Source organism: Aspergillus tubingensis (assembly GCF_013340325.1).
Source record: "Aspergillus tubingensis WU-2223L DNA, scaffold_4, whole genome shotgun sequence".
NCBI lineage: Eukaryota > Fungi > Ascomycota > Eurotiomycetes > Eurotiales > Aspergillaceae > Aspergillus > Aspergillus tubingensis.
The window spans coordinates 1,211,331-1,236,718 of record NW_023336278.1 but is presented as its reverse complement, the minus strand read 5'-3'; the positions used below and the strand labels follow the sequence as shown (position 1 = coordinate 1,236,718).

The 25,388-nt window shown below is 49.9% G+C and overlaps 8 protein-coding genes across 8 annotated transcripts; 3 read left to right on the top strand and 5 right to left on the bottom strand.

The window, feature by feature from the left end:
* Nucleotides 1–5,749: 5,749 nt before the first annotated feature.
* On the top strand, nucleotides 5,750–7,760 carry AtWU_02961 (glycerol kinase; the record flags this gene model as incomplete). The annotated part of the gene is made up of 4 exons (XM_035498074.1): nucleotides 5,750–6,123; nucleotides 6,190–7,184; nucleotides 7,247–7,413; nucleotides 7,473–7,760. The coding sequence occupies 4 exons, from the start codon at nucleotides 5,750–5,752 to the stop codon at nucleotides 7,758–7,760; spliced, it is 1,824 nt and encodes a 607-aa protein (XP_035353967.1).
* A 587-nt stretch (nucleotides 7,761–8,347) lies between these two features.
* AtWU_02960 (putative G-patch domain protein (TFIP11)) lies at nucleotides 8,348–10,672 on the bottom strand (the record flags this gene model as incomplete). The annotated part of the gene is made up of 1 exon (XM_035498073.1): nucleotides 8,348–10,672. One exon carries the CDS (start codon nucleotides 10,670–10,672, stop codon nucleotides 8,348–8,350), a length of 2,325 nt encoding a protein of 774 aa, XP_035353966.1.
* A 323-nt stretch (nucleotides 10,673–10,995) lies between these two features.
* sod2 (superoxide dismutase sodB) lies at nucleotides 10,996–11,869 on the top strand (the record flags this gene model as incomplete). Its single annotated transcript, XM_035498072.1, has 4 exons — nucleotides 10,996–11,125; nucleotides 11,191–11,597; nucleotides 11,655–11,722; nucleotides 11,779–11,869. 4 exons carry the CDS (start codon nucleotides 10,996–10,998, stop codon nucleotides 11,867–11,869), a joined length of 696 nt encoding a protein of 231 aa, XP_035353965.1.
* A 362-nt stretch (nucleotides 11,870–12,231) lies between these two features.
* Nucleotides 12,232–13,707, top strand: AtWU_02958 (uncharacterized protein; the record flags this gene model as incomplete). Its single annotated transcript, XM_035498071.1, has 1 exon — nucleotides 12,232–13,707. One exon carries the CDS (start codon nucleotides 12,232–12,234, stop codon nucleotides 13,705–13,707), a length of 1,476 nt encoding a protein of 491 aa, XP_035353964.1.
* Nucleotides 13,708–14,936: 1,229 nt separating this feature from the next.
* AtWU_02957 (uncharacterized protein) lies at nucleotides 14,937–18,145 on the bottom strand (the record flags this gene model as incomplete). The annotated part of the gene is made up of 5 exons (XM_035498070.1): nucleotides 14,937–17,237; nucleotides 17,297–17,610; nucleotides 17,686–17,769; nucleotides 17,822–17,905; nucleotides 18,001–18,145. 5 exons carry the CDS (start codon nucleotides 18,143–18,145, stop codon nucleotides 14,937–14,939), a joined length of 2,928 nt encoding a protein of 975 aa, XP_035353963.1.
* Nucleotides 18,146–20,278: 2,133 nt separating this feature from the next.
* Nucleotides 20,279–21,155, bottom strand: psf3 (DNA replication protein PSF3; the record flags this gene model as incomplete). Its single annotated transcript, XM_035498069.1, has 6 exons — nucleotides 20,279–20,346; nucleotides 20,411–20,519; nucleotides 20,592–20,781; nucleotides 20,841–20,899; nucleotides 20,987–21,055; nucleotides 21,114–21,155. 6 exons carry the CDS (start codon nucleotides 21,153–21,155, stop codon nucleotides 20,279–20,281), a joined length of 537 nt encoding a protein of 178 aa, XP_035353962.1.
* Nucleotides 21,156–22,264: 1,109 nt separating this feature from the next.
* Nucleotides 22,265–22,919, bottom strand: AtWU_02955 (DNA replication complex GINS protein psf3; the record flags this gene model as incomplete). The annotated part of the gene is made up of 4 exons (XM_035498068.1): nucleotides 22,265–22,280; nucleotides 22,328–22,380; nucleotides 22,466–22,645; nucleotides 22,710–22,919. The coding sequence occupies 4 exons, from the start codon at nucleotides 22,917–22,919 to the stop codon at nucleotides 22,265–22,267; spliced, it is 459 nt and encodes a 152-aa protein (XP_035353961.1).
* Nucleotides 22,920–23,605: 686 nt separating this feature from the next.
* Nucleotides 23,606–24,513, bottom strand: AtWU_02954 (uncharacterized protein; the record flags this gene model as incomplete). Its single annotated transcript, XM_035498067.1, has 2 exons — nucleotides 23,606–24,265; nucleotides 24,328–24,513. 2 exons carry the CDS (start codon nucleotides 24,511–24,513, stop codon nucleotides 23,606–23,608), a joined length of 846 nt encoding a protein of 281 aa, XP_035353960.1.
* Between the last annotated feature and the right edge of the window lie 875 nt (nucleotides 24,514–25,388).

Here is a 25,388-nt window from a genome sequence, read left to right as displayed (position 1 = left end):
GGGATTAAATTAATTGATATCTCAAAGTGTTGGTTTATTTTAATTCCCTGAAAAGTATATAGTACAAAGGGCAATTCGGAGAATGGGGGGGTGAAAGTCATCCAGGCTGTCTGTGGCAAGCATGGTTGTGATACAGTAGAAATCATGTCGGGTTTTTATGTGTGATGTAGTTTTATACTACTACTGTTTTTTTGGGTTGAAAGTTTTCTTGTAGATTACATGCGAAATCAACAACGCCAGCAGCTGCTGGAAGTTTCATTTGTTTGTGCCATATTCAGCTGGGGATATTAATTACAACCTAAGGTGGTGATAGTAAGCACGCATTAGGAGTGTTTGATCTCTTAAGGCTTGGCTATCACTCAGTTTGTGAGCTTTTTTGACCGCAGGCAGTGACCAGCATACTAGTTCTAATGCTCGTAATTAGCACACTTGCAAAGTCATCGAATAATTCACCTTTATGAGTAACAACTCAATCGTACTACTAGTAGTTGTAAGTACTGCACAATTGAACTGGCAATATCATAACACCAGGCTGGCAGAGGTTGAGGGTCTAGCCAGACATTACACCTCCCCCCGGAGATTTATATGTAAAGATAGTAGTATCAATTGAAGTCAGGTGACAGCGTCCACTTAGTACTTACCAAATAGTATCTATCTACAGCATGTACCAAGCACTATAAGTAGCAAAGGGCTGCATATACGGCCGAGAAGAAAAAAAAAAAGGGTGAAATAAAATAAAATAAAATAAAATTAGGCAGGGAGTGGGGCCCCGCCAGCAAGGGTAGATAGATTGAAAAAGGACAGTACGTAGTACGTATGTAAGTCGGTTGGGTTGAAGAAATTCCATCCAAATCCGGCAGAAAAAACGACACCTACCTGACCCGAACAGAAAAGGAAAGTAAGACGAGAAGTGCCCAGGCTCAGTCGGAACTCCGGGTGGCTTTCTGCGGTAACTATGTATAAAAACCAACGGTATACCGTATGCTTGACTAAATGCAGGTAAAGTAAGGTAATAAAGATAAGGGTTGGGCGGGCGCGCCCAACGAACAACGAACGAACGAACGGCAGGTCTGGAATGTGGCATGCAGGGTTGAACGGACGGCATTTGCTTTCTGCAGTGTCGGATGTTCCGAACGAATCCGAGTCGTGGGATATAGAGTGTGTTTGTTCTGCGATAGGTAAGTAGTATAGTAATGAGTAGTTCAGTTTAGGGGGGAGGTAGCAGGAAGAGTTGGGACTGGGTTACTATGGCGTGTGATACGGATGTGTGTGTGTGTGTGCTGCTTGTGCAGATCAAGAGCCAACAATGACGACCGGAACGGGGAGGTGCCGCATTGAAACAGGTTTCGGGGTTGACGATGTGCGTGTGTGTGTATGTGTGGTGGTGGACGGCCGCCGCGGGTCTGGATCCGGTTGTTGCTTTGCTGTGTGTGTGGATGTGTACACCTTAGGCATATATACACATGCTTGAATCGGGGGGATCTTGTAGCAAATATGGGTAGGTAATAATATCTGGCTAGGGGTCCTTTGTTTCGGCGGACAGGGTATGTTTCTTCGATGGGAATTGGTAGGGATGTGTCGGCCCGCCCTTTTGGGGCGAGACGAGCCCGTGGTCCAGGGCGATAAAAACGGATGTGGCTGATGTGATTGCGGTCCATGGATTATGGGTTTTCCCCATATCAACTTTGCATCATTGGGGGATGATGATATAGATCCTTGGCAATTGAGCTTTCGGGGGCTGATAGTCTAGTGAGGTCATACTCGAAAGGCGAATGATTACATAGATGACCATATTGGAAGCTGAACCTGTTGATCTTCTTCTCCGCTCAATTTGGGGAGGACCACAACGGTTCCTGGGGCAGTTGCTTCGTATACCTGAATAGGGATAGATGGCAGATCAATGTCGTGGCTAGTTCATGATGGGCGGGCGGGTTTGGGATTTCTGCTGGCTGACTTGCTTGCTTGCTTTGCGTTACTTGGGAGCTGTTTGTGTCGGTGGGTGTGATTTATTGAGGTGGCCCCTAGGAAGGTCAAGTCCGGTCGAAGACGTCACCACCCGGGAGTTAGATTTTGGGGGCGGCCTTGCCGTGGCGGTTCACTATACGGACGGAGAAATGTAGACAGGCGGCATGATTGATTTCCATTCCATGGACGCAGATTGGGACTGTCATTTAATTCTCCAGGGAGAGATAGGGAAGTCTGAAGCGATTTGAATTCATCGATGGATCGAAATCGTGGTACTGGGGTTGGGATAATTAATCCTACTATATTTTGGCGCGTCTGGACTGGTCCGAGCAGAAGAAGAGTATTGGAGTTAGCCGGAACGCCAGGACGATAGCCGGGAGAATTGGTCCCGTGGCCCCCCCAGCCCAGCTGCTAGGCTTCCCTTCCTCCCCCAGCCAAGCCGAACCGAGTATCCGGATTGTAAAATTTCTCCGTAAATCACAGGGCCGAACGAGGTCGCCTCCCCCATGTCTCTCTGCCTAATGGAGAATGGTACAGCGGCACGCTAGAAGGTCGCCAGTCAGGGGAGCCGACGGTCTAGAAGGCCAAAGTAAAATGTGATTGCAAATGGAGGGCAGGGGACAACACATCCATTGAGATGGATGGAATAGTAGTCACTTGATCGCTACTAGTATGTATGGTAGTTTATGTGCGTGCTCCCGTGCTTAAGAAAACGGGTGAACTGTGAAGGGACTACTACTATCTACTATTACTCAGAATGGGTTGAAGATCTCAAGCAGCGCAACAGCACAGCAGGCTATCCGAAAACGACAGGTGAAGAAAAGGAAAAGGAGAATTATCCATTCGGTGTTCAAGTGATCAGAAAGAAAATCAGTAAAAAAAAGGAAAGAATATTGGAGCCAGGGGTCGAAAGACCCCGGTCTAGATCGCCGATTGCTTGAACAACGCGTTGAAAAGGGACTAGCGGGAGAAAAATGGACATTGTCATGTGCTCGATCGACAGGAATCTAGTAATCCATCTAGTCAAAGTAGAAGCGCAGAATCCCATAGTAGCGGAGTCGGAGACTCACCCGCAGAGCCCCTCTTTTTTTTCTTGCGCGTTTCGCCCTCGAGTCGCGACATTTGTCCATTCAGCGCCGACCCCGCCGTTCTGGTTGTTGAGTCGGATCCTTGGCAGGAATTGTTGTCAAGGGGGAGCGGAGGTTGAAGGGGCGCAAGACGAGAAGACGGTCTACGGAGTACGGTCTCTGGGGCAGATGGACCGGAGATCCATTGGGTTCTAGGGATGCCGATTGTAGATCTTCGAGGGGACATGTCGGTATACAGGCACTCATAACTGTACACTGCATCCTGAATTGTCCAGTTGTTTAGTTTAGGTCGGGCAGGCTTACGTATCGATGTACGATGCATTGATCTGGCATCTGCGTTTTTTTTTTCTTGGTATTCAAACAAGGAATCGGATTGATAGATCAGAATCACGATTGATTGATTGTTTAATTGTGAAAGTTGAACATGGGATTGGGCGCGAAACCATTAATCACACCAATTAAACCAGCGATATCGGGAATAATAGCAATAAAAAGATCCAATATCAATATCACGATGAATATCAGCATTTGCCATGTTTCACATCGCAATCTGAGCAGGTCAGTCAGCCCTTAATTGCTTGTTTTGGACCCAATGGAATCCTGATGTTCTCTTCCATATGGCTCCGTGTTCGCGGGTGGTTCTAGGCACAGACGCTAGCTAATGCGGGTGGAGGGATTGTCCTGGAAACAGAAATCCATGGAATCTTTATGGGTCCGCCATGAGTGTCATGTGGGAGCCCAGCGACTATTCTTAGCGCTTGTCTAACTCTGGAATACTACCTACTCGGTCTGCTGGGTCGGATACCTTGCCGATGAGAGATGATTGAGGAAAGAAAAGAAAAAAGAGGAAATGAGTGAACTGTGAACTGTGAAACCTTGTCGGCATTATGTCCGGTCGTTTGGGTCGAGAGAGATGTCGTGACAGCTGGAGATGATTGCATTTACATATTGTTCCTCAAATAAGTTACGACCAATCTATATCAATTTCTACTGTAGTAAATTGAAACTCTCAACACCAACGATAGGAACGAATCAGAAAGAAAAAGAAAATAAAAGAAAAGAAAAGGTTCAATGGAAAAATTTGAATCCATCCACAACCTGCCAGGTACTACTGTATTCAGTAGTATCTACTCCAGAATCCGTAACGCCGATGGAAGCCCACCGAATAAGCTAAAGAGATAAGAATGGCGAGTGACCAGGGGTAAACCTTCCTAAAATCACCCAGAAGGCATGGTTGCCATCCGCGTAAGGGGGGAGGAACGGAGAACCTTCACAAGTGTTCGACAAGAAAAGACCAACGGGGGGGCATGAGGGAGGGGCGGGTGTCAATGCTGACGACGGGCAGTGGTCGTCTGATCAGAAAAAAAAATGATGAGAAGGGCCCAGAAGGGGAGGAAGGAAGGCAAAGATTAGTGGGAAAGGAAGGGGATTACCCATTGATTGCTGGCTGCGTTTTTCCCTTTTTTCTTTTTTTTCCCTCTTTTCCTCTTTTTCCTTTTCCCCCACGCCCCCACTTCTCCGCCATGGACGAACGGGGATGCGCATCCAGCAGATTGCCAGATTGGGTACTCGCCGCTAGTCCATTGCACCTGCTCTTCTGACCCTCTTGTTCTGTCTGTCTGTCTCTGTATTGGTATTGAGTGAGAGTGTACTGCCCACCCCCCTCTCTCCTCCTCGACTACTACCTCTTTCTAGTGTTTCCCCGGGCTAGTCCAGTCGATAGCAGCAGGTACTGGTACCGTACTAGCGATCTAGTCTAGGTCGGATTGGACTCGACTCGACCTTGGACCTTACTTTCCGGCAGGAATACCACCTAGACCCAGGGGATTCCCCGGAACAAGCTATGCATGACCCAAATCCTATCTGGGGGGGCAATTTTTTAATAATTTGATTGAAAAGGGAAAAAATTGAGGGACTACCACGCAAAGAATTAAAATAAAAATAAAATAGAAATTTAAAGGGAATAAATTATCAGCAACCCCGAGGACAACGTGAACAAGAAGAAAAAAGGTCCCACCGAGTTGGATAAAGAGTCTCCCTCATCCTGCCTCCAACATCTCTTGAGCCAGATTTGATTGATTCCCTTCCGTTCTGTTCTCCTTCCCTTCCCTTCTACCCGTCGCCACACCCCAATAAACCACACCCGGTCTTATCCAGTCTTCTCTGTGACCTCATACCCTCTTCTCTGCGGACACTCTCCTCTCTTCCGGTCCCTCCTCTTAACCTTCCTCCAGCCTTTCAGCGGTCTATCCACACCTGGCGCGTCCTCTTGTTTCTCCAGATTCATTTCTCGGAACCCTCTCCACCCAATCGGTTATCACGCATACGTCACCATCCGTCGCGCTGGGTCCTTGCTCCTCTTGCTGCTCGCTGCTCTCATACTTGCACACTCAACTCTTGGATCTGTACTACTTGCACTACTACTGGCTTGCTGCAACTGCCGCCACCGGGCGTCCTCATTTTCGTAGTTCCAGCCTTACTACTCCTACTATCCCACCCCCCCCACTCGTCCGTTTCTTCCTTAAGTATCGGACTAAGGACGTAATCCTGTTTTCCTCCCTCCTTTCTATTTCAATACCGCCACGATTTCTCCAATCAGTTCTTCCCTTTTTCAGGCTCTGCCTTCCTGGTCACTTCTATCCTCCCTCTTTAGGAAATCAGAAGTCGGAGCCTCAAAAGCCCCTCCCACCGCACAAATGCAGAAATCACCCACCATCACTTTTGACTCTATCGCTCTCCCCGATCCTCTCAATCCCTCCACCAAGAAGGCCAGAACCCCACCAATTACCACCTCCAAGATGAGGAATCCTTTCGATATGGCCGACCTCGACTCCGCCGTCGAGCAGGAAGAACCCCAGCCTTTCATGGACATTCACGCCTACCAGTCGCACGATGGCAATCGCTCCTTGTTACAACCCAACGAGAGCCGTCACGGAAGCAGTATGAAGGATCGCTTTATCGGTGCCATTGACACCGGTACCACCAGTTCCCGTTTCATCATCTTCGACTGCACTGGTGTTCCTGTGGCCAAGTACCAGATGGAATTTCGCCAAATTCACGAGAAATCAGGGTAAGTCTCACCATTCCAACCATGGTCCGTCTTTCATCACGCTTATGTCTGTTTCCTACTTCTTAGATGGCACGAACAAGATCCCTTTGAACTCGTCGATTCCGTATACACCTGCATTGAAGAAGCTATGAAGACCTTCCTCGCACTCGGTCACTCCCGGGACGATATCGAGGCTATTGGTATTACCAGCCAACGTGAGACAACAGTGTGCTGGGATTGGGAGACTGGTGAGCCTCTACACCACGCAATCGCGTGGCCAGATACCAGAACCACTGGGCTGGTTCGAGAACTCAAGGCAAAGGAGGGTGCGGATGAGCTATCAAACATCTGCGGCCTTCCCCTGTCGACATACCCTTCCTCCGTCACCCTCATGTGGATGCTCCGCAACCTCCCCGAGGTGAAGAGGGCATATGATGAGGGCCGCCTGGCTTTTGGTACCATCGACACCTGGCTGTTGTACAACCTGAACGGTGGCCCGGAGGGCGGCCGGCTGGTGACTGACGTCACAAACGCATCACGAACCATGTTCATGAACCTCGAAACGCTTGATTACGATGATAAGTTGTTGAAGTTTTTCGAAATCGATAAGAACAAGATCAGACTGCCCAAGATCCTTCCTTCCTCTGACCCCGAGGGCTACGGATGGGTTAGAGACGGCCCGCTTGAGGGTATCCCCATCACAAGCTGTCTCGGAGATCAATCTGCTGCCTTGGTCGGTCACTGTGCCTTCACGCCCGGATCTGCGAAGAACACTTATGGCACGGGCTGTTTCCTTCTGTACAACGTTGGTGAGAAGCCTGTTATCTCCAAGCATGGCTTGCTTGGCACCGTTGGCTTCCAGTTGGGCAAGCACCGCAAGCCTGTGTATGCCTTGGAGGGCAGTGTCGCTGTTGCTGGAAGTGGTATTTCCTTCCTGATGAACAACATGGGTTTCTTCCGTGATTCCCGGAAGGTCAGTGAAGTCGCTGCGACCGTCCCCGACAGTGGCGGCTGTGTCTTCGTGACGGCCTTCAGTGGTCTGTTCGCACCCTACTGGATCGATGATGCCAAGGGAACCATCTGTAAGTTCACCCGCGTTCTTCGCCGTCCTTTGTCAGGAAATTATTTACTGACTTTAATTCAGTTGGTATCACTCAGCACACTCAGCGTGGACACATTGCACGTGCCACAATGGAAGCTGCCTGCTTCCAGACCAAGGCCATCTTGGATGCCATGGAGATGGACAGCGGTCACAAGTTGTCGGAATTGGCCGTCGATGGCGGTATGAGCAATTCCGATATCTGCATGCAGGTAGGTTACTTACACGATTCTTGTCACCTGATCAACGGAGACTAATGCCCCCCTCTTAGACTCAAGCCGATATTATTCAAATCCCCGTTGAACGCCCGGCCATGCACGAGACGACGGCGCTGGGAGCCGCCATCGCAGCTGGCTTCGCGGTCAACATCTGGAAGGATTTCAGCGAGCTCAAGGACATGAACCGGGCCAACCGCACGACCTTCCTTCCCCATGCCTCCCCAGTGCAGAGCAAGAAGATGTACCGTCAGTGGTCCAAGGCCGTCGAGATGTCGCGTGGCTGGCTCGACACGAATGATTCGGAAGAAGAAGAAGAAGAAGAAGGACAGAACGGTGCATAGTATTCTTCTTAAACCCACGTCATAGAACGGTGGCTTTGTCTTTTTCAACATTTGATTCAGCGATTTAGCGTCTTGATTTTCTCATTGCTTTGCACTCGGGGTTACGGCATGGCTACTTGGGTCCTGGGTTCGGCCTGGCACAGGTTCAAATTTCTCTGGGGATACCTGGATTCCACATCAGGTACATTATCGGTATATATAGCTGCACGGTACTTACCTTATACATATTCATGTCATTGATATTTCAGATAGATATAATAGGAATGACGTCTGATGATGAACAAGACTTTTCCTTACTTCATATTGAGCGTAATTGTAGCCAGAATGACTACGCGAACTTACTCGATAAACATACATACATCGGCATCACACATGCCTTCTACAGTCCAGCAAAAGAGTAGCAATAGTAGTTGACCTGCCCCAACATGAAGCATAAGATTCATAGTAATAGTATGTAGTAAGTATGGTATGGTATCACAACTAACCCACAAAACCAATATAATAATAAGGGAAAAAATAATCCATCCCACAACCCAGTGAGATAATAAAAAGTACATATCCGATCAATGCTAAACAAATCTATCAATCTACCTCCCCTCAGCCTTCTCAACCAACTGATCCTCCAACCCCATAGGCTCCCAAATCTCCTTCGCCTTCTTATTCTGCACCCAGACCACATCCCCCTGCACAAACGCCACAACACCGCCCTTACCCGTCGCACTAGCCGTAATGCGGAACAAAGGCTGACCGTTTTGCGGGTGCGCTTCACGCAACGGCAGCATAATGAGGCCTTGTTCCATGCACCATGATTCGAGAATATCTTTGAAGGCGACTTCTTCGATAATTTTGGGTTTGCGGGGTTGTTCTGCTGTTGTTGTTGGCGCAGCAGCGGCGGGTTTGTCTGTGGGTTTTGTTGTTGCGGTGGTGGTGGCAGATGAAGAAGGAGGAGGAAGTTCAGTAGCGGCACGATCGCCGAGCTGGGAGGCGAGGTCCATAGTTTGGAGACCCTTGTTCCATTCGTCGTCGACGATGGTGAGGTCGTTGATATCGGCAGGAATTTGGGTGCGCCACCAGGTGAACCATTCGGCGACTTCTTCGTAGTTGGGGTCGTTGGTGAGCCAGATGTAGAGGATGTTGTGCCATTTGGGGAAGAATTCGGCGACGAGGAGAAGACCCATGACGTTTGGTTTGAAGAAGTCTTTCCATTTCAGGACGTTCTCGAGGGCTGTGAGGTCTTGGTCTTGTGGGTTGACTTCGAAGTCTTCGCGGAGGTGGCGGCCGAGGCGCGGGAGGAGGTGGTTGCGGAGACAGGTGTCGAATTCGGAGCCGAGGGCGTCGCGCCAGAGTTCGATGCCGTTGATTAGTCCCTTGTTGAGGTCCCAGCTGTCTAGGACGACGCGGAATTTGCGCTTCGCGTCGGAGAGGAGGCCCGTGGGTTGCTTGGGGTTGGTGTGTCGCTCGTCGAGGTATTGGAGCCAGGTGAAGAGCCACCAGGGAAAGCGGGAGTTGTTGGTGGATGAGGTGTGGTGGCGGCGACTGCTGCTTCGGGGTTTCCAGTCTTTGAGGCCGTTCGTGAGCTTGGGGACGACGAGTTGGTCGAGGACGTTGGTGTAGACGAAGGAGGGGAGGAGCTCTTTCCAGGCGACGATGAGGGAGGTTGCTGGGGCGGGTTCGTATACGTCCCAGTCGTTGAGGAGGGCGGAGCGCACGCGGGGTAGCCATAGAGTATAGATCATGGTCTCGTAGGGGGAGGTGGATTGTCGCTGGGTGTGTTCGGTGTTGGCTTTTCGGAGGAGCAGAGGTTGGAGACGACGGAGGTTGGATACGAGGAAAGTTGGGTCCTTGAGGGGCTCCCATTCTTCCATAGCTTGACGGAAAAGAGGATGAAGAGCTGCGACGGCCGTTTCTGGCAGTCGGTATTCATCAATCTCGTTGCGGTACTTGATCTCCATGGACTCCAGCTTGTCGGTGATTTCGTCGAATTTCGCGCGAGTGTCTTCCTTCTGGAAGATCTCTAGCTGTCCGATGGCTGTGACGAGCTCAGACAGCTGGTCGGCCTTGAGCTGATTTGTATCTAGCTGTTCCACGACTTGGGCCTCCTCTAGCTCGATGTATTTCTTCCGCTCTGTCAGACCCTTCCACTCGTCCGCAAACGCTTCTAGGTCGTTTCGGGCGCGTTGCGCGATCTTCCAGGCTTCTCCTTCTCCTTGGGTAACGAACGTCTGCGGCGTCATCAGACCAGCTGTAGACGTGAGCACCTTCTGATCCTTCCCAGTCGCATCGATCAGCGACTTCAGCACATTAGGAACTTCCAAGCCCTCCATGTCCTTTTCCATCTCGCGCGCAGTCCGGAACTGGGGCTTCGCGCGAGCCACTGGTGTCCCTGTCCCGCTCCGGCCCTCTCGTTTGCGCTCCTCCTTCTTCTTCCGTCGCCTCTTGCGCTCTTCATCAGAGCTGTCCTCGACGGATTCACCCCGGAGAGCTGCTGCCCGCTTTTCCTCTTCCCGCGCTTGTTTTGTCTTCTCCCGGACCGCACCCAAACCGGCACCTGTAGGACGAGCCTGGGCTTCAATCGGGTTGACGATACCTTGACCGGATGAACCCAAACCCTGTCCCTCGACGTAACCCATCTTGGCCATCATGCGCGCGGCGAAGGAATTGCCTCCGGACATTCCTTTGCTAGCATTGTTGCCGCCACCTTTCATCGCTGACTGCGCGGTATTATTGCGGGGGTTACGACGGGCGCTTCCCAGCCCGCCGTGAGATGGAGGCGACTCGGAGCGAGACGACGCGCGAGCAAACCCGCGGAAGCCCATGGTTGGGCGGTAATCTTCTTCTTCCTCTTCATCGGAGCTCATGTCGGCGATCTTGCGTTTTTGGCCGGCGTAGGGCGAGGATGAGGGGGACTCCATGGCCGGGCTGGAGGGCGAAGGGCGGCACAAAGGAAGGGATCGAGATTCACGGCGATGAAGGCGAGGGAAAGCCCGGCAGCATGACGGAGATTGTGATTGAGTATGGATGGATGAAGCTAAAAGATGGTGGATCCAAATGCCGGGAAACTTCGGCGCGGGGAAATGCGCCCTCCGAAGAAACAAGCCGTTATGACGTTGAACTTCTTCATCTCTCCTTCTTCCTTCTTCTCCCTTTTTCTCTTCAGCAACTCTCCTCTCATCCCCTAAACACCCTCGGGTCTACTGTAATAGTGCATCTTGCTCTGTTCTAATTAACACTCACAATGGCTGCTTCCCTCGTCCGCACCTCTGCCCGTACGGCCCTGCGCGCCGGAGCTTCGGCTACTCCCAGAACTGCCGGCATGGCGGGCTTGACTTTTGCCCGCGGCAAGGCTACTCTCCCTGACCTGTCCTGTATGCATTCCCCTGCGATTATAGAGACATATAGAGCTTGTAGTGACTGAACTGACTCCCTGTAGACGACTATGGCGCTCTCGAGCCCTCCATCTCCGGCAAGATCATGGAGCTTCACCACAAGAACCACCACCAGACCTATGTCAACAGCTACAACACTGCCATTGAGCAGCTCCAGGAGGCCCAGCACAAGAACGACATTGCCGCTCAGATCGCTCTCAAGCCCCTGATCAACTTCCACGGTGGTGGTCACCTAAACCACACCCTCTTCTGGGAGAACCTTGCTCCCAAGAGCGCTGGCGGTGGTGAACCCCCGTCCGGTGCCCTGTCGACTGCCATCAACGACACCTACGGCAGCCTGGAGGAGTTCCAGAACAAGATGAACGCTACTCTTGCTGCTATCCAGGGTAGCGGCTGGGCCTGGCTCGTCAAGGACAAGCAGACCGGTCACATTGGCATCAAGGCCTACGCTGTAAGAATGCACCATACGTATGAAGAAAGCTTTCAGATTTGCTAACCCTTTTCACAGAACCAGGACCCCGTTGTCGGCCAGTTCCAGCCCCTGCTGGGTATTGACGCCTGGGAGCACGCCTACTAGTAAGTGCACCCGCCCTAACCCGTGAAGATTACCAGAAGCTAACATCATTTTCTAGCCTCCAATACCAGAACCGCAAGGCCGAGTACTTCAAGGCCATCTGGGAGGTCATCAACTGGAAGGCCGTGGAGAAGCGCTTCTCCGCGTAAAGCTTTTCTTATGATATGAACTGTATATTGACGCGGCTTGATTAGCGATTGTGGATCTGCGTATTATGTGTACTATGGATTTGGAACTAATCAGGCTCAACCCGATGCCCTAATGCAAACTCCGTATTAATGGCACTCTCCTCTCTTCCCTTCATTTCTCTCCGTAAAGAAATAGACTCTTGTTCTTCATCAGCCACAGTGGCTGAAGCTCGGCAGGTGGCGGATGTCAGCTCCGTAACATCCGGTAAACGTAATACAACGCCGATCATGTTTCACATTCGCTGCATCGCCGGCTTCATCTTCATCTTCTTCTTCTTTTCGTCTTCCCATCTTCTCCGTTTCACCCTCCACTCCTCTCCCCAATGTCTGATGACAGCCCGGGAGAAAGGCGCGGCTTCCGCGCCTTCTTCGCCAATGCCCTCCGGCCCAAGAAATCCCGACAAGTCCTACGCAAGGGCTACAGCGCATCCACCCCAGACCTCCGAGCCGGCTTCAAGCGGCCCAGCACCACCAGCGAAGATGTCCCTCCGCTACCCTCCATAGCGCCATTGGAGGCCCATCGTCTCAAATACCGAGAGCTCAACGCCAACAAAGACACCCAACTCGGTGAAAGCCGCGATCACACCGAACTCCTGCACGCCATCGGCGTCCAGGACATCGACCCTTCAGACCCCTACGCCAACCGCTACGAGTTCGACAACCGTCCTCCAGGCGAGCCCTTAATCGCCAGTCTTACCCCAATTCTCTGGGCAGAGATCTGCTCCTATCTCAATCCCGCCGACCAAGCCAGTCTCGCCTTCGCCAGCAAAACCCTCCTCTCCAAGCTCGCCCCGCTCCAACCCTGGCAAGCCCTCAATGACCCTTCCAACCGCGAATACCGATCCGACTTCCTTGTCTCCCAAGACCGCTACCTCCCCCATCACCTCCTCTGCTTCCCCTGCGCCCGCTACCACCGTCGCACCCAAGAAGGCCACGAGAAACTCCAACCCGCTCATGTCGTCAACCCTCTCTTCAACTGCCCCAACATGCGCAACTCCCTCCTCCCGCCCCCGCGTCACCGCATCACCCACGGCCGCACCCTCCCCTTCAGCTTCGTCCAACTCGTCATGCGCGCCCACAACTTCTCCCCCTCTTACGGCCTTCCCCCGGATTCCCTCTCCCGCCGCTGGCGCCGCGACGACTGGTCCCACCACACCCGCTTCCACATCCACAAAGGTCACCTGCTGATGCGGGTCATCAGCACCCGCTTCGCAGACCCAGACCTACCCCCCAGCTCACAACGTCTCCTCCTCTACTCCCGCGAAGACTACTGGCCGTATTTCTCTGCATGCGCGCACTGGCGCGACGGCGAACTCATGAACGTCTGCAAATGCGCCCTCACGCACATCCCCAAACCCCGCGACACCTCCGCCCTACAGGGTCTCGAACACCGCGCGAAGGACCTCATGGCGCGGCGCATTCATAACCCTAACTCGATTGCCACTTTATGCGGGAAATGTCGCCCAATGCGCCGCTGTCCGGAGTGTCCGTCCGAATACCTCGTCGAGATCAAATTGACCGAGGATCGCACGGATCCTCGCTCCTTGCACTTCCGACATGCAATTGTGGTCACCAGGTGGTGTGATCTAGGTGACGGGAAGTCGCCGCGGCTGTCAAAGGAATGGGCAGCGTGTAATGGGTTATTGGAGGGGTATGATTCGTTTCAGATGCTGGGGAAGCGGTCTATCTCGGGGATCTTTGAAGCTTCGATTGCGGATGATACGTTACCCGGACAGAGGATTATATCGATGAATCCGAAGGGGAAGAAGAGGGGAGAGGACGGGACGGGGTGGTATTGATTGTTCATCTCCTCTTCCTCCCCTCCCGACTTCTGTTCATGTTGGAGTTTTAGGTATCATGTATGGGAGTTATATATAGGCTGGTTTTCTTGTGGAGTGCATTGGGTAAGGTATGGCGGATGACATACTTGCATGGTATTACAACTATATAGATTGACAACAACTGGTAGGCCGGAAAAAAGCAAAGCAGGACAGGCGTTAAGGAGGAGTATTATTACTATAACTACTGCTAAGTACTTACTATTACAACAATCATCATCATCAGTATGAATGCATCATTAGTTGTGAAAATAGTTGTCTAACGAAACTAGTTAGTACTTAGTATTACCCACTTAATTCCATCATCTGGAAACATACCAAACAAAACATAATCATCTGTTGCATCTAGTAAATGTATCATCTCGCATCGGAGAAAGAGATAATATAATGATATAATATAATATGATAATCAGATCAAGAAGCAGGCAGGAAAGCCCTTTTCTAGAATCTCGGTAGACGGTCTTTACTACTAGATGATGGCCTTGAACTAACCCATCCCCACTTGTCTACTTCATAAATTGCTCATTGAACATATGATGAAATGACTATAACTAGGGCTTTTTTCTTTGGATGCTAAAATTGCCAATTTTCCTTTCTCACAACATGTCTTGGATGTCATGCTCTACTGTCGGAGAGTATAGTGCCTATTTGGTATTGTATCTTGGTGGTAGGTACAAAGTATGTGGTGTGTATCCGGGGTCACAGATGTTTGGGCTCGCTTTTGGTTTGCATGGTGTTGCATATTTTGAAAGTTATGGGAGTTACTCAGTGGCGCAGAGCAGTTAGATCACTTATTGGAATACCTATTATGGAAGGGACAATGTACTGGAATTTCGCAGGAACGACTAGTTGGTACGAACCACTGCTTGAAATTGCATGAAGAACGAACGATCAGAACATCAGGTATTGATAAAATCACCAAAGCAAGAAGCACAAAATGATATCATGTGCCAGCCAGATACCATGTGTATAGCAAGCAACAAAGAATTAGCAACCACCTCTAATGGCCCAAAAATAAAACGTCATAACGCGGTACTCTCTGCTGCGCATGCAATACTGGTACAAATCCGTGTCATCAGACATGTAACTCATGGGGTATCGTGATAGATCATAAACAGTCCCGGGAAAGATGCAAAGGAAACCAGAAAGTAAAGAAAGAAATTCGTAAACGGGATAAAACATCTGCTGGTTTAGCCACGACGAGCCCGTCGGTCCATGTACCTTGGTCGTCGGCCCGTTTCTTCGTCGTGGTTCGAATGTTTGGATTTAGAGGCAATGTCATCAATGGCAACCTTCATCGCGCCCATCTCGATTGTTCTACCGGAGTCAGAAGCACTCTTTCCTGACTCTGGGGTCGCCCGAGGAGGTCTGCTCTTCACCAAGGCAGTACTGGGCGCGCTAGCCTTCACTGGAAGCTCTGGTTCCGGCTTCTTCCCAAGCCCGCTAGCTCCTTTCACCCAGCTGAAGATTCCAAGGGAACTGCGTCGCTTGTGGTCTCTGGGATCGAGCTGCGGCGGTTTGGCCACTGCATTGTTCATGAAGCCGGTTTCGGTAAAGGAGTGTGGCAATGTTCGATGAATATCTCCACGCTTAGCGTCGGCAGGCATTGGCACAGACGCAGAGAAACTGGAACTATGGCTTTCGGCTTTGGAAACCGTCTTAGTTGGTTTGGCTGGATTGTCATCGCGTGCTTTACGAATAATGGGAGCAGGAGCTCCATCGTCTGAATCCGAACCATCAAACATTAGGGAGGGCTGGAGACGACGAGGGGGCGCCGAACGTGCAAAGAAAGGAGGGCGGATGCTAATCTTGCGTCCGATCATCCGACGATCTAGTTCGGGCCCAGGCTGCAAACCAGACTCTAGCGACTGTATATCCAGTGTGGGAATCATGGGAACGTCCGAGTCCCTGATGGTGGAATCGATGCTGTGCCGACGACCAATAAAAGAAGACTGGCTGGTGATTCGCGTCTCCTGAGGTCGGGTGTTTTTCGATTTAGGCACAACAGGCATCATAGCAGACTTGTCCCGTCGACGTTTGGCATCCGGCTTAGAGGCCTCAACCCAATCTTGGGGCGTCAAAGGAGGCGATGAAGACAAGGAGCTGTCAGATTCATCCTGTGCCATGGAGCCATAGTAGCTATTATCGAGTTTTGAAAGAACCCTGTCAAGACCTTCCCCGTTGAGGAATGCATTCTGGCCAATGTATCCAAGGCTCTTCTTGTCGAGGGTTTCTGGGCAATATAGCCGTTTATCCCGCGATGTGAGGCTGTTCAAGGGGAAGAAAGTAGGCGATTCTTCTTCCTCATCGGTGTCAGGTCGATGTGAAGTGACATCACTTACATTCATGTCCACGCTACCAACCGCTGCACTGTTAGTGGAGTTACGCCTCGTTGTAAGTTGTCCTGCAGAACGCGGACGACCGTGTCCGGCCGTCATAGCTTGATCAACAAGACTCTTTTCCGCAACAATGCTTCCGTTCGACCGGTTGGGACCAGTGGCGTAGGCCGTACTCATGGTGTCTGGAGTAGGGGGTAACCTCGAACCTCCAAACACGCTATCCACTCGTGTTTTCTGGCTCGAGCTATTGTATGAGTCGCTGTCAAAGCTTGGTTTACCCGTCTGTCTGAGAAGATTTGAGGGTAATATATCCTGCTCCGGCACATCTTCCAGGAAGGCATCACGTTGTGGCTGGATCCACGATTCAATCAGGCTTTTACTGGCGGAATCCTCAACCGTTCCTTTGGGAGCCTCCGAGACCCCTGATGAGTCTCGCTCTTTGACCGGGATATCCAACCGATCGCTTGCTTCTTCTTCGTGCGGGTACAATTCGCTGCATTCGCTCAGAGCACTAAGTCTTGGGGACTCGGGCTCGAGGAAATCACTCATAGATTGCAGACTTTCTGATTTTGTCATGTCACTCAATGCTGAACGAGACCGGTCGTCGGCAGTAGATGAGGTAGTCTGCAGTGTTGTGGGGCTCTTGTGATCGGACAACAATGAGGGGGCTCGCTTGAGCTGATGCGAATCCGAAGATGACCGCCGATGCTTCGAACGGGAAGTACCCCGCCACGAGGATGTTCTCTCCGGGATGTCAATAGCGGCAAACGCGGTATTCTGCCTGGGAGTCGTAGCACCGGGGTCGTCGTCTTCGAACCCGCGAGTGGTAGAAGGTGTCGATGGATTTTCACCAGCTTCCAACTGGGCCACTTTATTCTCCAGAAGGCAGATCATATCAACAGCCTCGGTTATTGCTTGGTCCCGCTTGTCAACCTCATGTCGTAGTTGCTCGTTGGATTCCCTTAGTCGCTGATTGTCTGACTCGGCATCCCTCAGTTCCTGAACCTCGTCTTCCAGGCCTCGCAGGCGCTCAAGTTCCTCTTCCAGTTGCTCCATACGCTGTAATTTCTTCTCCAAAGCGGCCATTTGTTGCACACGGTGGAATATTTCGAGCTTCAAGTCGAAATTTTGTTTATTAATCTTGGAAACGTACTGCCATTTGGTCAGTCAGTCTATAGGCTGCTTGAAACGAATGACCCAGAAACACTTACCTCGCCCATTTCTCTGACCCCCATTTCATGCGGCTGCCTGAGACCCGACGAAAGCGCGGTCTGAATCTTCCGCTGTTTCTCCGATCCCACCTCTTCCTGCGACTGCGATCGGGATTGCGACTGGGACTGTGCGGGGGATTGAGATCGAGACTGGGGCCGGGAGTGAGATCGTTCTGGCGTGCGCGGGGCGCCCTGACCAGCGTCCTCCGACGCAGTTCCCTTGGGAACTCGATTCGCGCGTTGTTCTTTGAGAAGATCTTGGAGAAGGGCCGAAGACGGGTTGACGAGCGATGGAGGGACAGGTTCCGGAGTACCTGTGTGCCCATCACTAGTCAGCGTGTGCGCTCGCTCCCTCCTACGTGAAGTTTGCGGTGATGCCATGTGCGTACCGGCGCCAGATCGCTGCGGCGTTCTCGGGGTTGCGGTCCTGGGTGTCATCGACATTGGTGAAGCGTCGTTCAGCCACGACATTTCTATAGTCCGATCAATACCACTGCACGCCCGATGCTGGGAAGAATTCCGCACCTGAATTCATTTGCGGCGAAGAGTCCATGGCGACGGTTCCCTTGACCCGGGCGAGGGCAAGAGGCTTTGGGGGAGCAGACCGGCCTGCATGGGAAGAGAGGATCAGTTTAGTGTCTTTTGTTTGTCTCAAGTATCCCTTGGGTGACAATCAAGGGATGAAAGGATAGTCAATAGCTCACGCTTCAGCTTGGGTTCGGGTTTGAGGGAGGCCGTATCGGTCGGAGGCGAGGTGTTTGAAGAGGAGGGAAATGAGCAATGGCGCAGGGAAGAAGGGGCAGTTGACTGCACCGAGACGGTGCTCCGTCTTTGGATATTTCGGTCCATGTTGCGTGTGTGTGTGTGTCTGCGGGTGAGATGGGCCAAAGTTGCCTAGCTAATGCGCATAATTGACAAGATGCGCGATGCCAGTTAGACTGCAGTAGGTTCGCAGGATCGTATCCACTAGGCGCGAGTTCGTTCAGAAGGATCGGGGAGGGAGTCGACCGATAGAGCAAGGAGGAAAAAGCAATGTCTCAGGCGGAAGGTGAGAAAATGCGACTAGGAAGGGCGATTGGTGACGAAACTAGGCCCACTGCGCGTCCAAGCGTCTAGTGGGAACGGCGAGGAGGGGAGGTAGAGTGGATGAAGTGTAAGTTCGGACGGGAAGAACAAAGAAGGAAGCGAGAAAAAAAAGAGGTCAAGTCAAGACGTGAGGGGAGCGAAAGAGAAAAAGTGTGAGGAGAAAGTGTGACGAGTCGATCGTTGGATCCTCACGGCCAAGAAAGGGGACCGAGTGACAGGAAGATGATCTCCACACATGCATCCATCCATGGAGGGAGGGAGGGAGGGATTAGTTTAGTGAGAGCGATCCGGATCTTGAGTTTCTCGGTATGTATGCATGCAGGCATGCGTTGGATTTGGGGGGAAGTTACTGTGGTATGAACGGAAGGTTGCCAAGCAACAAAGAAGGTTGACTGAACAACGAAATGCCAGCGAGGGGGAAGCAGAAGAATTTGAGGATAAAAGTGAATGCGTGATGATGATTGTGATGAATGCAAGCAGGCAAGCAGGTAAGTAGGCAGTCTGGATGGTCTTGGATCGAGAGAGGGGAAAAGGCGTGCAAAGCAACGAGATAGGCTCAAGGAACAAACGATCGCAGGGCACTAAAACCCGGGCTAAAATGGCCTTAGCGGAGCACCAGCAAGTCAGGAACTGGATCCCGGTCCCGGTCGCTCTTCCCACCATCTCCCCAGCGGGTTTAGTGCGGTTTAGTGCAGTGGATTTAGTGGATGGTCTCCGATGGCTGGGCCGGCTGAACCTGAACTTAAGCTTCCAATCGCCTTTCTCCTTCTGCTATTGTCCTGAATTTGAGGACCACCAATAGCTAGGGTGGCTGGCCAAGTGTAGTGGTTGGAAAACCCGTACCTTTTTTTTAATTTCTTTTGTTACCACAGTCCATCCCTACTGTAACCTCTCCCTATTGCTCCATCCCTCAACTGATCACACGCATCCTTACGGAGGATATACAAGGATCGCTACCACTGAATTGCAGGGACGGGAATCATCAATGTCAGTGCCCTTCTCCCCCACTTCATCGGCTAAAATCTCACGATCCCACTACCCCTCCTCTCCATCAAGTTATCTACCATCTATCTAGTATAATCATCCTCAATGTAGCCGCCCGGAATTGCAGGAGAATCTGATCCGTCAACTTGCCCTCCTTTTTTTTCCCCTTCAAGCTGCCCCACGTTCCAGGGACCCATCGGCCGCCCGTGGTTCTCCCCTCCCCACTACACCAGTCCGTCTGCAATCATCGTCTCATCATCCCCATCGCTCTCAGCTTTAGTCCTTCATCATCGCCCCGTGGCAGATAACTCGCCCCGTCGTTCTTCCCGTGGCTCGTCTCGGACACCCAGAAATAGATATTTCTCTTTTTTCTTGTTCCCCTTTTCCTTTTCCATTCTTCCCAGCTCTCCCAGCTCGTGGGCCTTAGAACACAACCCCTCGGTTATGCCGGTCGTAGGCGCTTTTTCCTCCGCCAGTCGGAGTTGACATGTCCCTCCAGTCATTCTTATCTCGGGGAGCATTGAGCTCGTGACTCCCCTCCATAACTCCGGAGCACGGAGTACAGTACATGAAAATCAGGAATCTGCGTGAGGGGTTATCCGCAGCGATTGACCGGAATTTTTAGATGATAGGTTTTGGGTAACTGTTTCATGTTGTTCCTTCAATTAATCGAGTACCAGCAGGACATTAATTGAGCCGTTTCAAGTCTTTACTTCTAGAACCAGATGTCAACCACCATGACCACATTTACCAATCAGACCCATACATACATAGTAAATCCAAGGATAATGAATATTATAGTCATCACATTTTGATACTTCATAATTACTCTTAGTCTTCTGTTAAATTTTATGTTCATACCGGCGAGCACAGCTCAACCTTTCACAAACCCATACCTTCCACCCACTTCCATCATTTCTTCTTCGCCTCTCCAGCCCAGACCCGCGTCTCCTTAGCACTATCATGCGCAACCCGGAAAACTACCCACAAGCATCAGTAATTAGCAACACACACACAACACACAGACACAACGGTGGAACATACGCTGTCTCTCCGTCTCATCCAACCCTCGCAAGAAATCCGCTCCCTGCCCTAAAGCACCCTGCGGATTATGCGCGTGGTCCGCAATGACCGCTGAACGCTTCTTAAACGTCTATCATCATCATCATCACAATTAGCCTTCTCTTCTCACTCCCCTCCCCCGGGTTACAAAAAAGCACCATACATTACTCAAAACCTCCACCAATTCTTCCTCCTCAAACAGCTCCAGAATCCGCTCACTCAAACTATAGAAATGCGGTGCCAGGGACCGCAGATCCACCGTCCGAGGATCAGCCTTCAAGGCATTCATGACTCGTTCTGAGAGTGCGGAGGGGAGATCCAGCGTGACTAGGCGGGAGGTTCCCAGGCGGGCACTGCGATAGTTAGACGATACCATCTCTCCAAAATGTTGATAGTGAAGGATTGAACTCACCCGATAGAAAGCATCTCACCCAGCCATAATGGCAAATCAATGCGCGTTCCGGCTTTGATCTAGATAAAACACACACACCACATATTTAGCAAGATACACTTCCATGCACAAAACAAATCAACAAGCACATAAGACAGGAAACATACATTTTCCCCCGCATTCCCCTCCAAGATACCAAGACCAGGTACGTCCAATTCAAACGTGCAGGGTAGTTTCTGAATAGATCGGATGTGTGAGAATGAGCCTATGCATGCAGTTTCATTTTCCACCTACTTGGGAATCTGTCAAGATGGCATCAATGTCGTAGTACGACATTTTCAATAAAAAAGTATCCGCGTATAACTAGGTAATCAACAGTAATCCTAGTTAATTGATATCTTTCATCTAGGTGGATGATCAAACTCGTCCTTCTTTTGGAGGCGCGTCCCGCATGGCGCGCTGTCACGTGCGGGGAATCTTTACTTTGCGGTTAGCCAATGGGAGGGAAGATATTTACAGTCGGTGCTACAATACTAATTTGTGGGACAGAACTTGGGGGTCAACTACAATATTAGTTTATGTTTCTATTACTGATGCTGTACTTGTATTATGTTAATGGGTACTGGCACATATATCCAATTAGTTGAGTGAACAGCTGATTTGTATATATCCGATGACGTCACTTATGCTTGGACGGATGAATGTACTAATGGCAATGTTTACAGCTAACTACTGTTCACTAAATATAGTTTGTATTGCAGCAATTAGAATGCCTTGATATTACTCACAGTCATCCCGCTGGTAAAGAATCCTAAGGAAGTACAATTCTGTCTATGGAGGGCTGTTGGGCCTCCAGGGGATTCTGCGGAAGCTGGTGTGAATAGTGTTAGTGCAATGACAGAAAAATTGTTGATACATTGAGCAATGTCAAATGGTCAGAAAGGGTTTGGGGCCCTTAATGACAATTTTCGTGATAATATATGTGGAAGGCGGTCTCGGTTACTATTTAAGCTGATTGCGTTGACACAAATTTGATATTTACTTCGCTGGAAACATGTAAGAAAACTAGAGAAAAACCGTAAACTGAATCCGTATTATGCTAGTAGTACCATGAATCTAGTGCTTGCGGTCCGAAATTGTTGCACACTTCCATCCGCCAAAAAGCGTCCTCCAGATTCCAAACTTCAGCCGGCCGACCTTCATAATCTTCAGTGCAGACGAGGAACAATTTAAGCCACTCAATACCTGGAATGCCGATATAATCCTTTATACTTAGGGACGCCCTCATTACCCGCCAAGCTTGCCCCACAGTGACTGTGATTCTTTTTCCCGGTTTGAATAACAGAGCCAGTCGAAGCGCATCTGTCCCATGGTGAATGCCTCTCGCGGTGTCAATCTCTCCCCAAGATGAGAAGGGTAAAGAATCAGGGTGGGTGTCGTATAACTTAGACGTCAGGAGGTCTATCTTGTTAACGAACGGTAGTTGTATTGTCATCTTGTTTTCGTACAGTAGATGTATCAGTTGAAGATCGTACAGACTCTGCATTCCTTTTAATTTTCTCTAATGACATGGTTAGGTTATAATCATGCCATGAAAAATGACGCAGGTCGTAAGAATCAATGAAATCGCGTATAGCTGCACTTACGTCCACAGGGATTATCTTGAAGTCGATCCTCACTTTGCCTCCTGGTGTCCGCATGTAGAGAGACTCACGGTGTTTTATGAAGAGCTGCGAGTTATACCAATGCAACGCATTCATGAGGTCTTTCAGGGTCGAATCTCCTAAGTCCAGGACGACGTCAATATCTTCATTCCTAGCAGGAGCCTACTCAATGGATTAGTCAAAGGAACGCTTTTTAATGAGTGTGCTTTCAATCGAATATACTTACAATACTGGGCAAACGATCGGGACAATAACGCATGACAGCAAGCCCTCCTGTTATTCCCACGAATGTTGTATCCAAGTGACCTTTCTTTTTCAGTGACCGCATACATATGAGCAAATCTTTTGCGGCGTCATAGAGCTGTGTCTTGCTTGGATACAGCATATCCGGATACGCCTTATCGAATTCGTCGATTGTTAAGTTATCGAGACACATCTTTGTTAATGAGTTTTCCATCCTGTAGTTGTCTGACAGAACTATGTAGACAGGAAACAGATGGGACAAGAATTCTTGGGTTACTTTATAGTCAACAGCGACAAAAAGAAACGTTAGGGTGGTCAGTTGTGGCGTAGTAGAGCTATAGTTCGCTTGCTAGGCACCGGCTGCACCCTATTAGCACGGGTATTGCACTTAGTATCTTTAAAACATTCTGAAAGCTTGGACAAAGGAGTATTAACTTTAAGACAATGCAAAGTGTCCCCAAGCAATTACTGGGAAACTTCTTTGTAACGGGATATTAGCGGGTTCATTGTTGACCTTTGACTTTGTACACTCGTATTCTGCAACTATGAACACATGGCTATCACCGATCATACACTTTCGGATATGAATTTAGATAGGTGAGATTATAACGTTCACTGCAGGCTCCAGCCAAGCAGAACTTAGATCAACGAATTTATGAGACGTCTGATGATAATTAACTCTGCTACAATTAGAACTTTACTAATGTCTTGTCCACATTATGCAATATACCGGGTAGGGTGTCTCAGACGACGATGTATGCCCATACAAGGAGCTATACGGCCCAAGCACCCCAATTCCCTTCACAATGGAACTATAACTTTCAAACACCTTAAAGAATTGAATATGGTCCATTTTATTAACAAAGAATCCCTCATGGTTCATTCAACCTCATCTGCCATGAGAAGTAAAGATAACTTCGTCTTCTCGATCATGTCATCCCGCACTCTAGATATATAATTCTTCACCTCACACGCATTCTTCTTCGTCTCCCCGTCGAAATAAAACTTCACAAAGCCACGCGCTAAATCTCCCAGCACATCCCAACTCGGAACGAGCTCATAGTCTCCGCATTCGTCGATATGATCCAGCAGCTCACTCAAGTATCCATACCAGATAGAAGACGTAGGGTCCTGAGGCCACTCTCTCACCATGAGAAGGACTACAGCGTCAATGAACCGGGCTGGCTTTGGGATCTTGATCGAACGAATAGACTGCCAACGACCATTGCCAGCTTCATCATTGTAGTCTGGTAGCCGAGGATCATCGACTAGCATATAGTCCGGATCATCCAATGGTGGTAGTCGCGTGGGAACCGGCGCCAGGTCAATGAACAGGTCCCCCATCTTATATAAAAGCACGACGTGGTTGTACGGCCTGTTCACCCGTGGTTGGACATGGTAGTGATATGCCGGTGCAAAAGGCCTCTTGTTGGGCCGGTATCCCTCGCAGTAAGACCTATGGCAGCTGTGGAAACCGGCGTCTTGTAGAAGGGAGTCTGCTTCTGCGATGTAGAAGTTGGGGATGACCCAGGTAGAACTCTGGAAGTAGTTAGCTTCAATCTTATTGTAGCTGAACGGGTGGGGGGAATATAGTATGTTACCTTTTGCTCCTGCACAAGACCATAGACGCTCAATAGCCCGTGACCGCAGAACACGTTGGGCACTCCACCATTATCCAGCGCCTCCGCAATAATGTTCTCTAGTTTATAGTCGATATGAGTGGGAGCTTTTGCTCCAGACTCCTCGGACTGTGAGCTCCCCATATCGTAGGGCTTTTGTGTCGACATGTAGTATAGACTTGGTTGGAAACCGACTTCTGAGACTAAGTGGGCGTTCTCTTTATATTAGAGTGTTCTAGACACGACTCATAGATATGGATGGGATTTCCCTGATTCAATCCTTTTATTCTCCTGGTAGAGTCTTAGCACTCTTTGAGCATGAAGATCAGGTGGCATCAGCTCAATGTACTGCGTCTTCGGATACTTATAAGTTTATCGTTTCTTAACTCTTTCCTACCTGCACTAATTGTTAGAGTAGCGGATATAAGGACACACGGACCGCTTTGGTTCAGGAAAGTGGAAGGTTACACAGGATTTCACCGTTTGAAAACTTAATTCATAGGATTATCTCTTTGTCCAATTCTTGCTTTAGTCACCATTTTTGTGGGTGTCTCGAGGAATTGTCCGTGTATGCCTAATATGCAAATGCTCTTGTTGTTCGAGATATACTGTTGGTCCATCCTTCAGGTAGTATCCCGCCTCTCGTAAAATATTGATTCTCACTTCAATGACCGGTACGTTCCACTATAATTGGTCGACCATGGCTATGGCTGGTTTCTGGTGACAAGAGTAAGAGTAGAAGTTGAAGGACAAGTCGGTTGCACTCTCCCCATCCAACGAGAGAATCCGGTCATAACTTTTCTCATTTCTAGCTATCATGCAGTACACTCGAGAAAAGTCGTCACTGAACTCATTCTAGGTTCTGGAGATGACATAGTAAAACTTCTTGTCGAAAGAAACCCGAAATGATCTCTCAATCTACCCTTATCGTACATGCTATGCGTACTTTGCTCTCAGATTTGATTTATCCGACCGAGGAATTATCAGCTGGAATTATTCAGCCTGACATACTCCTCACTAACATTTTGATTTTGACTTGCAAC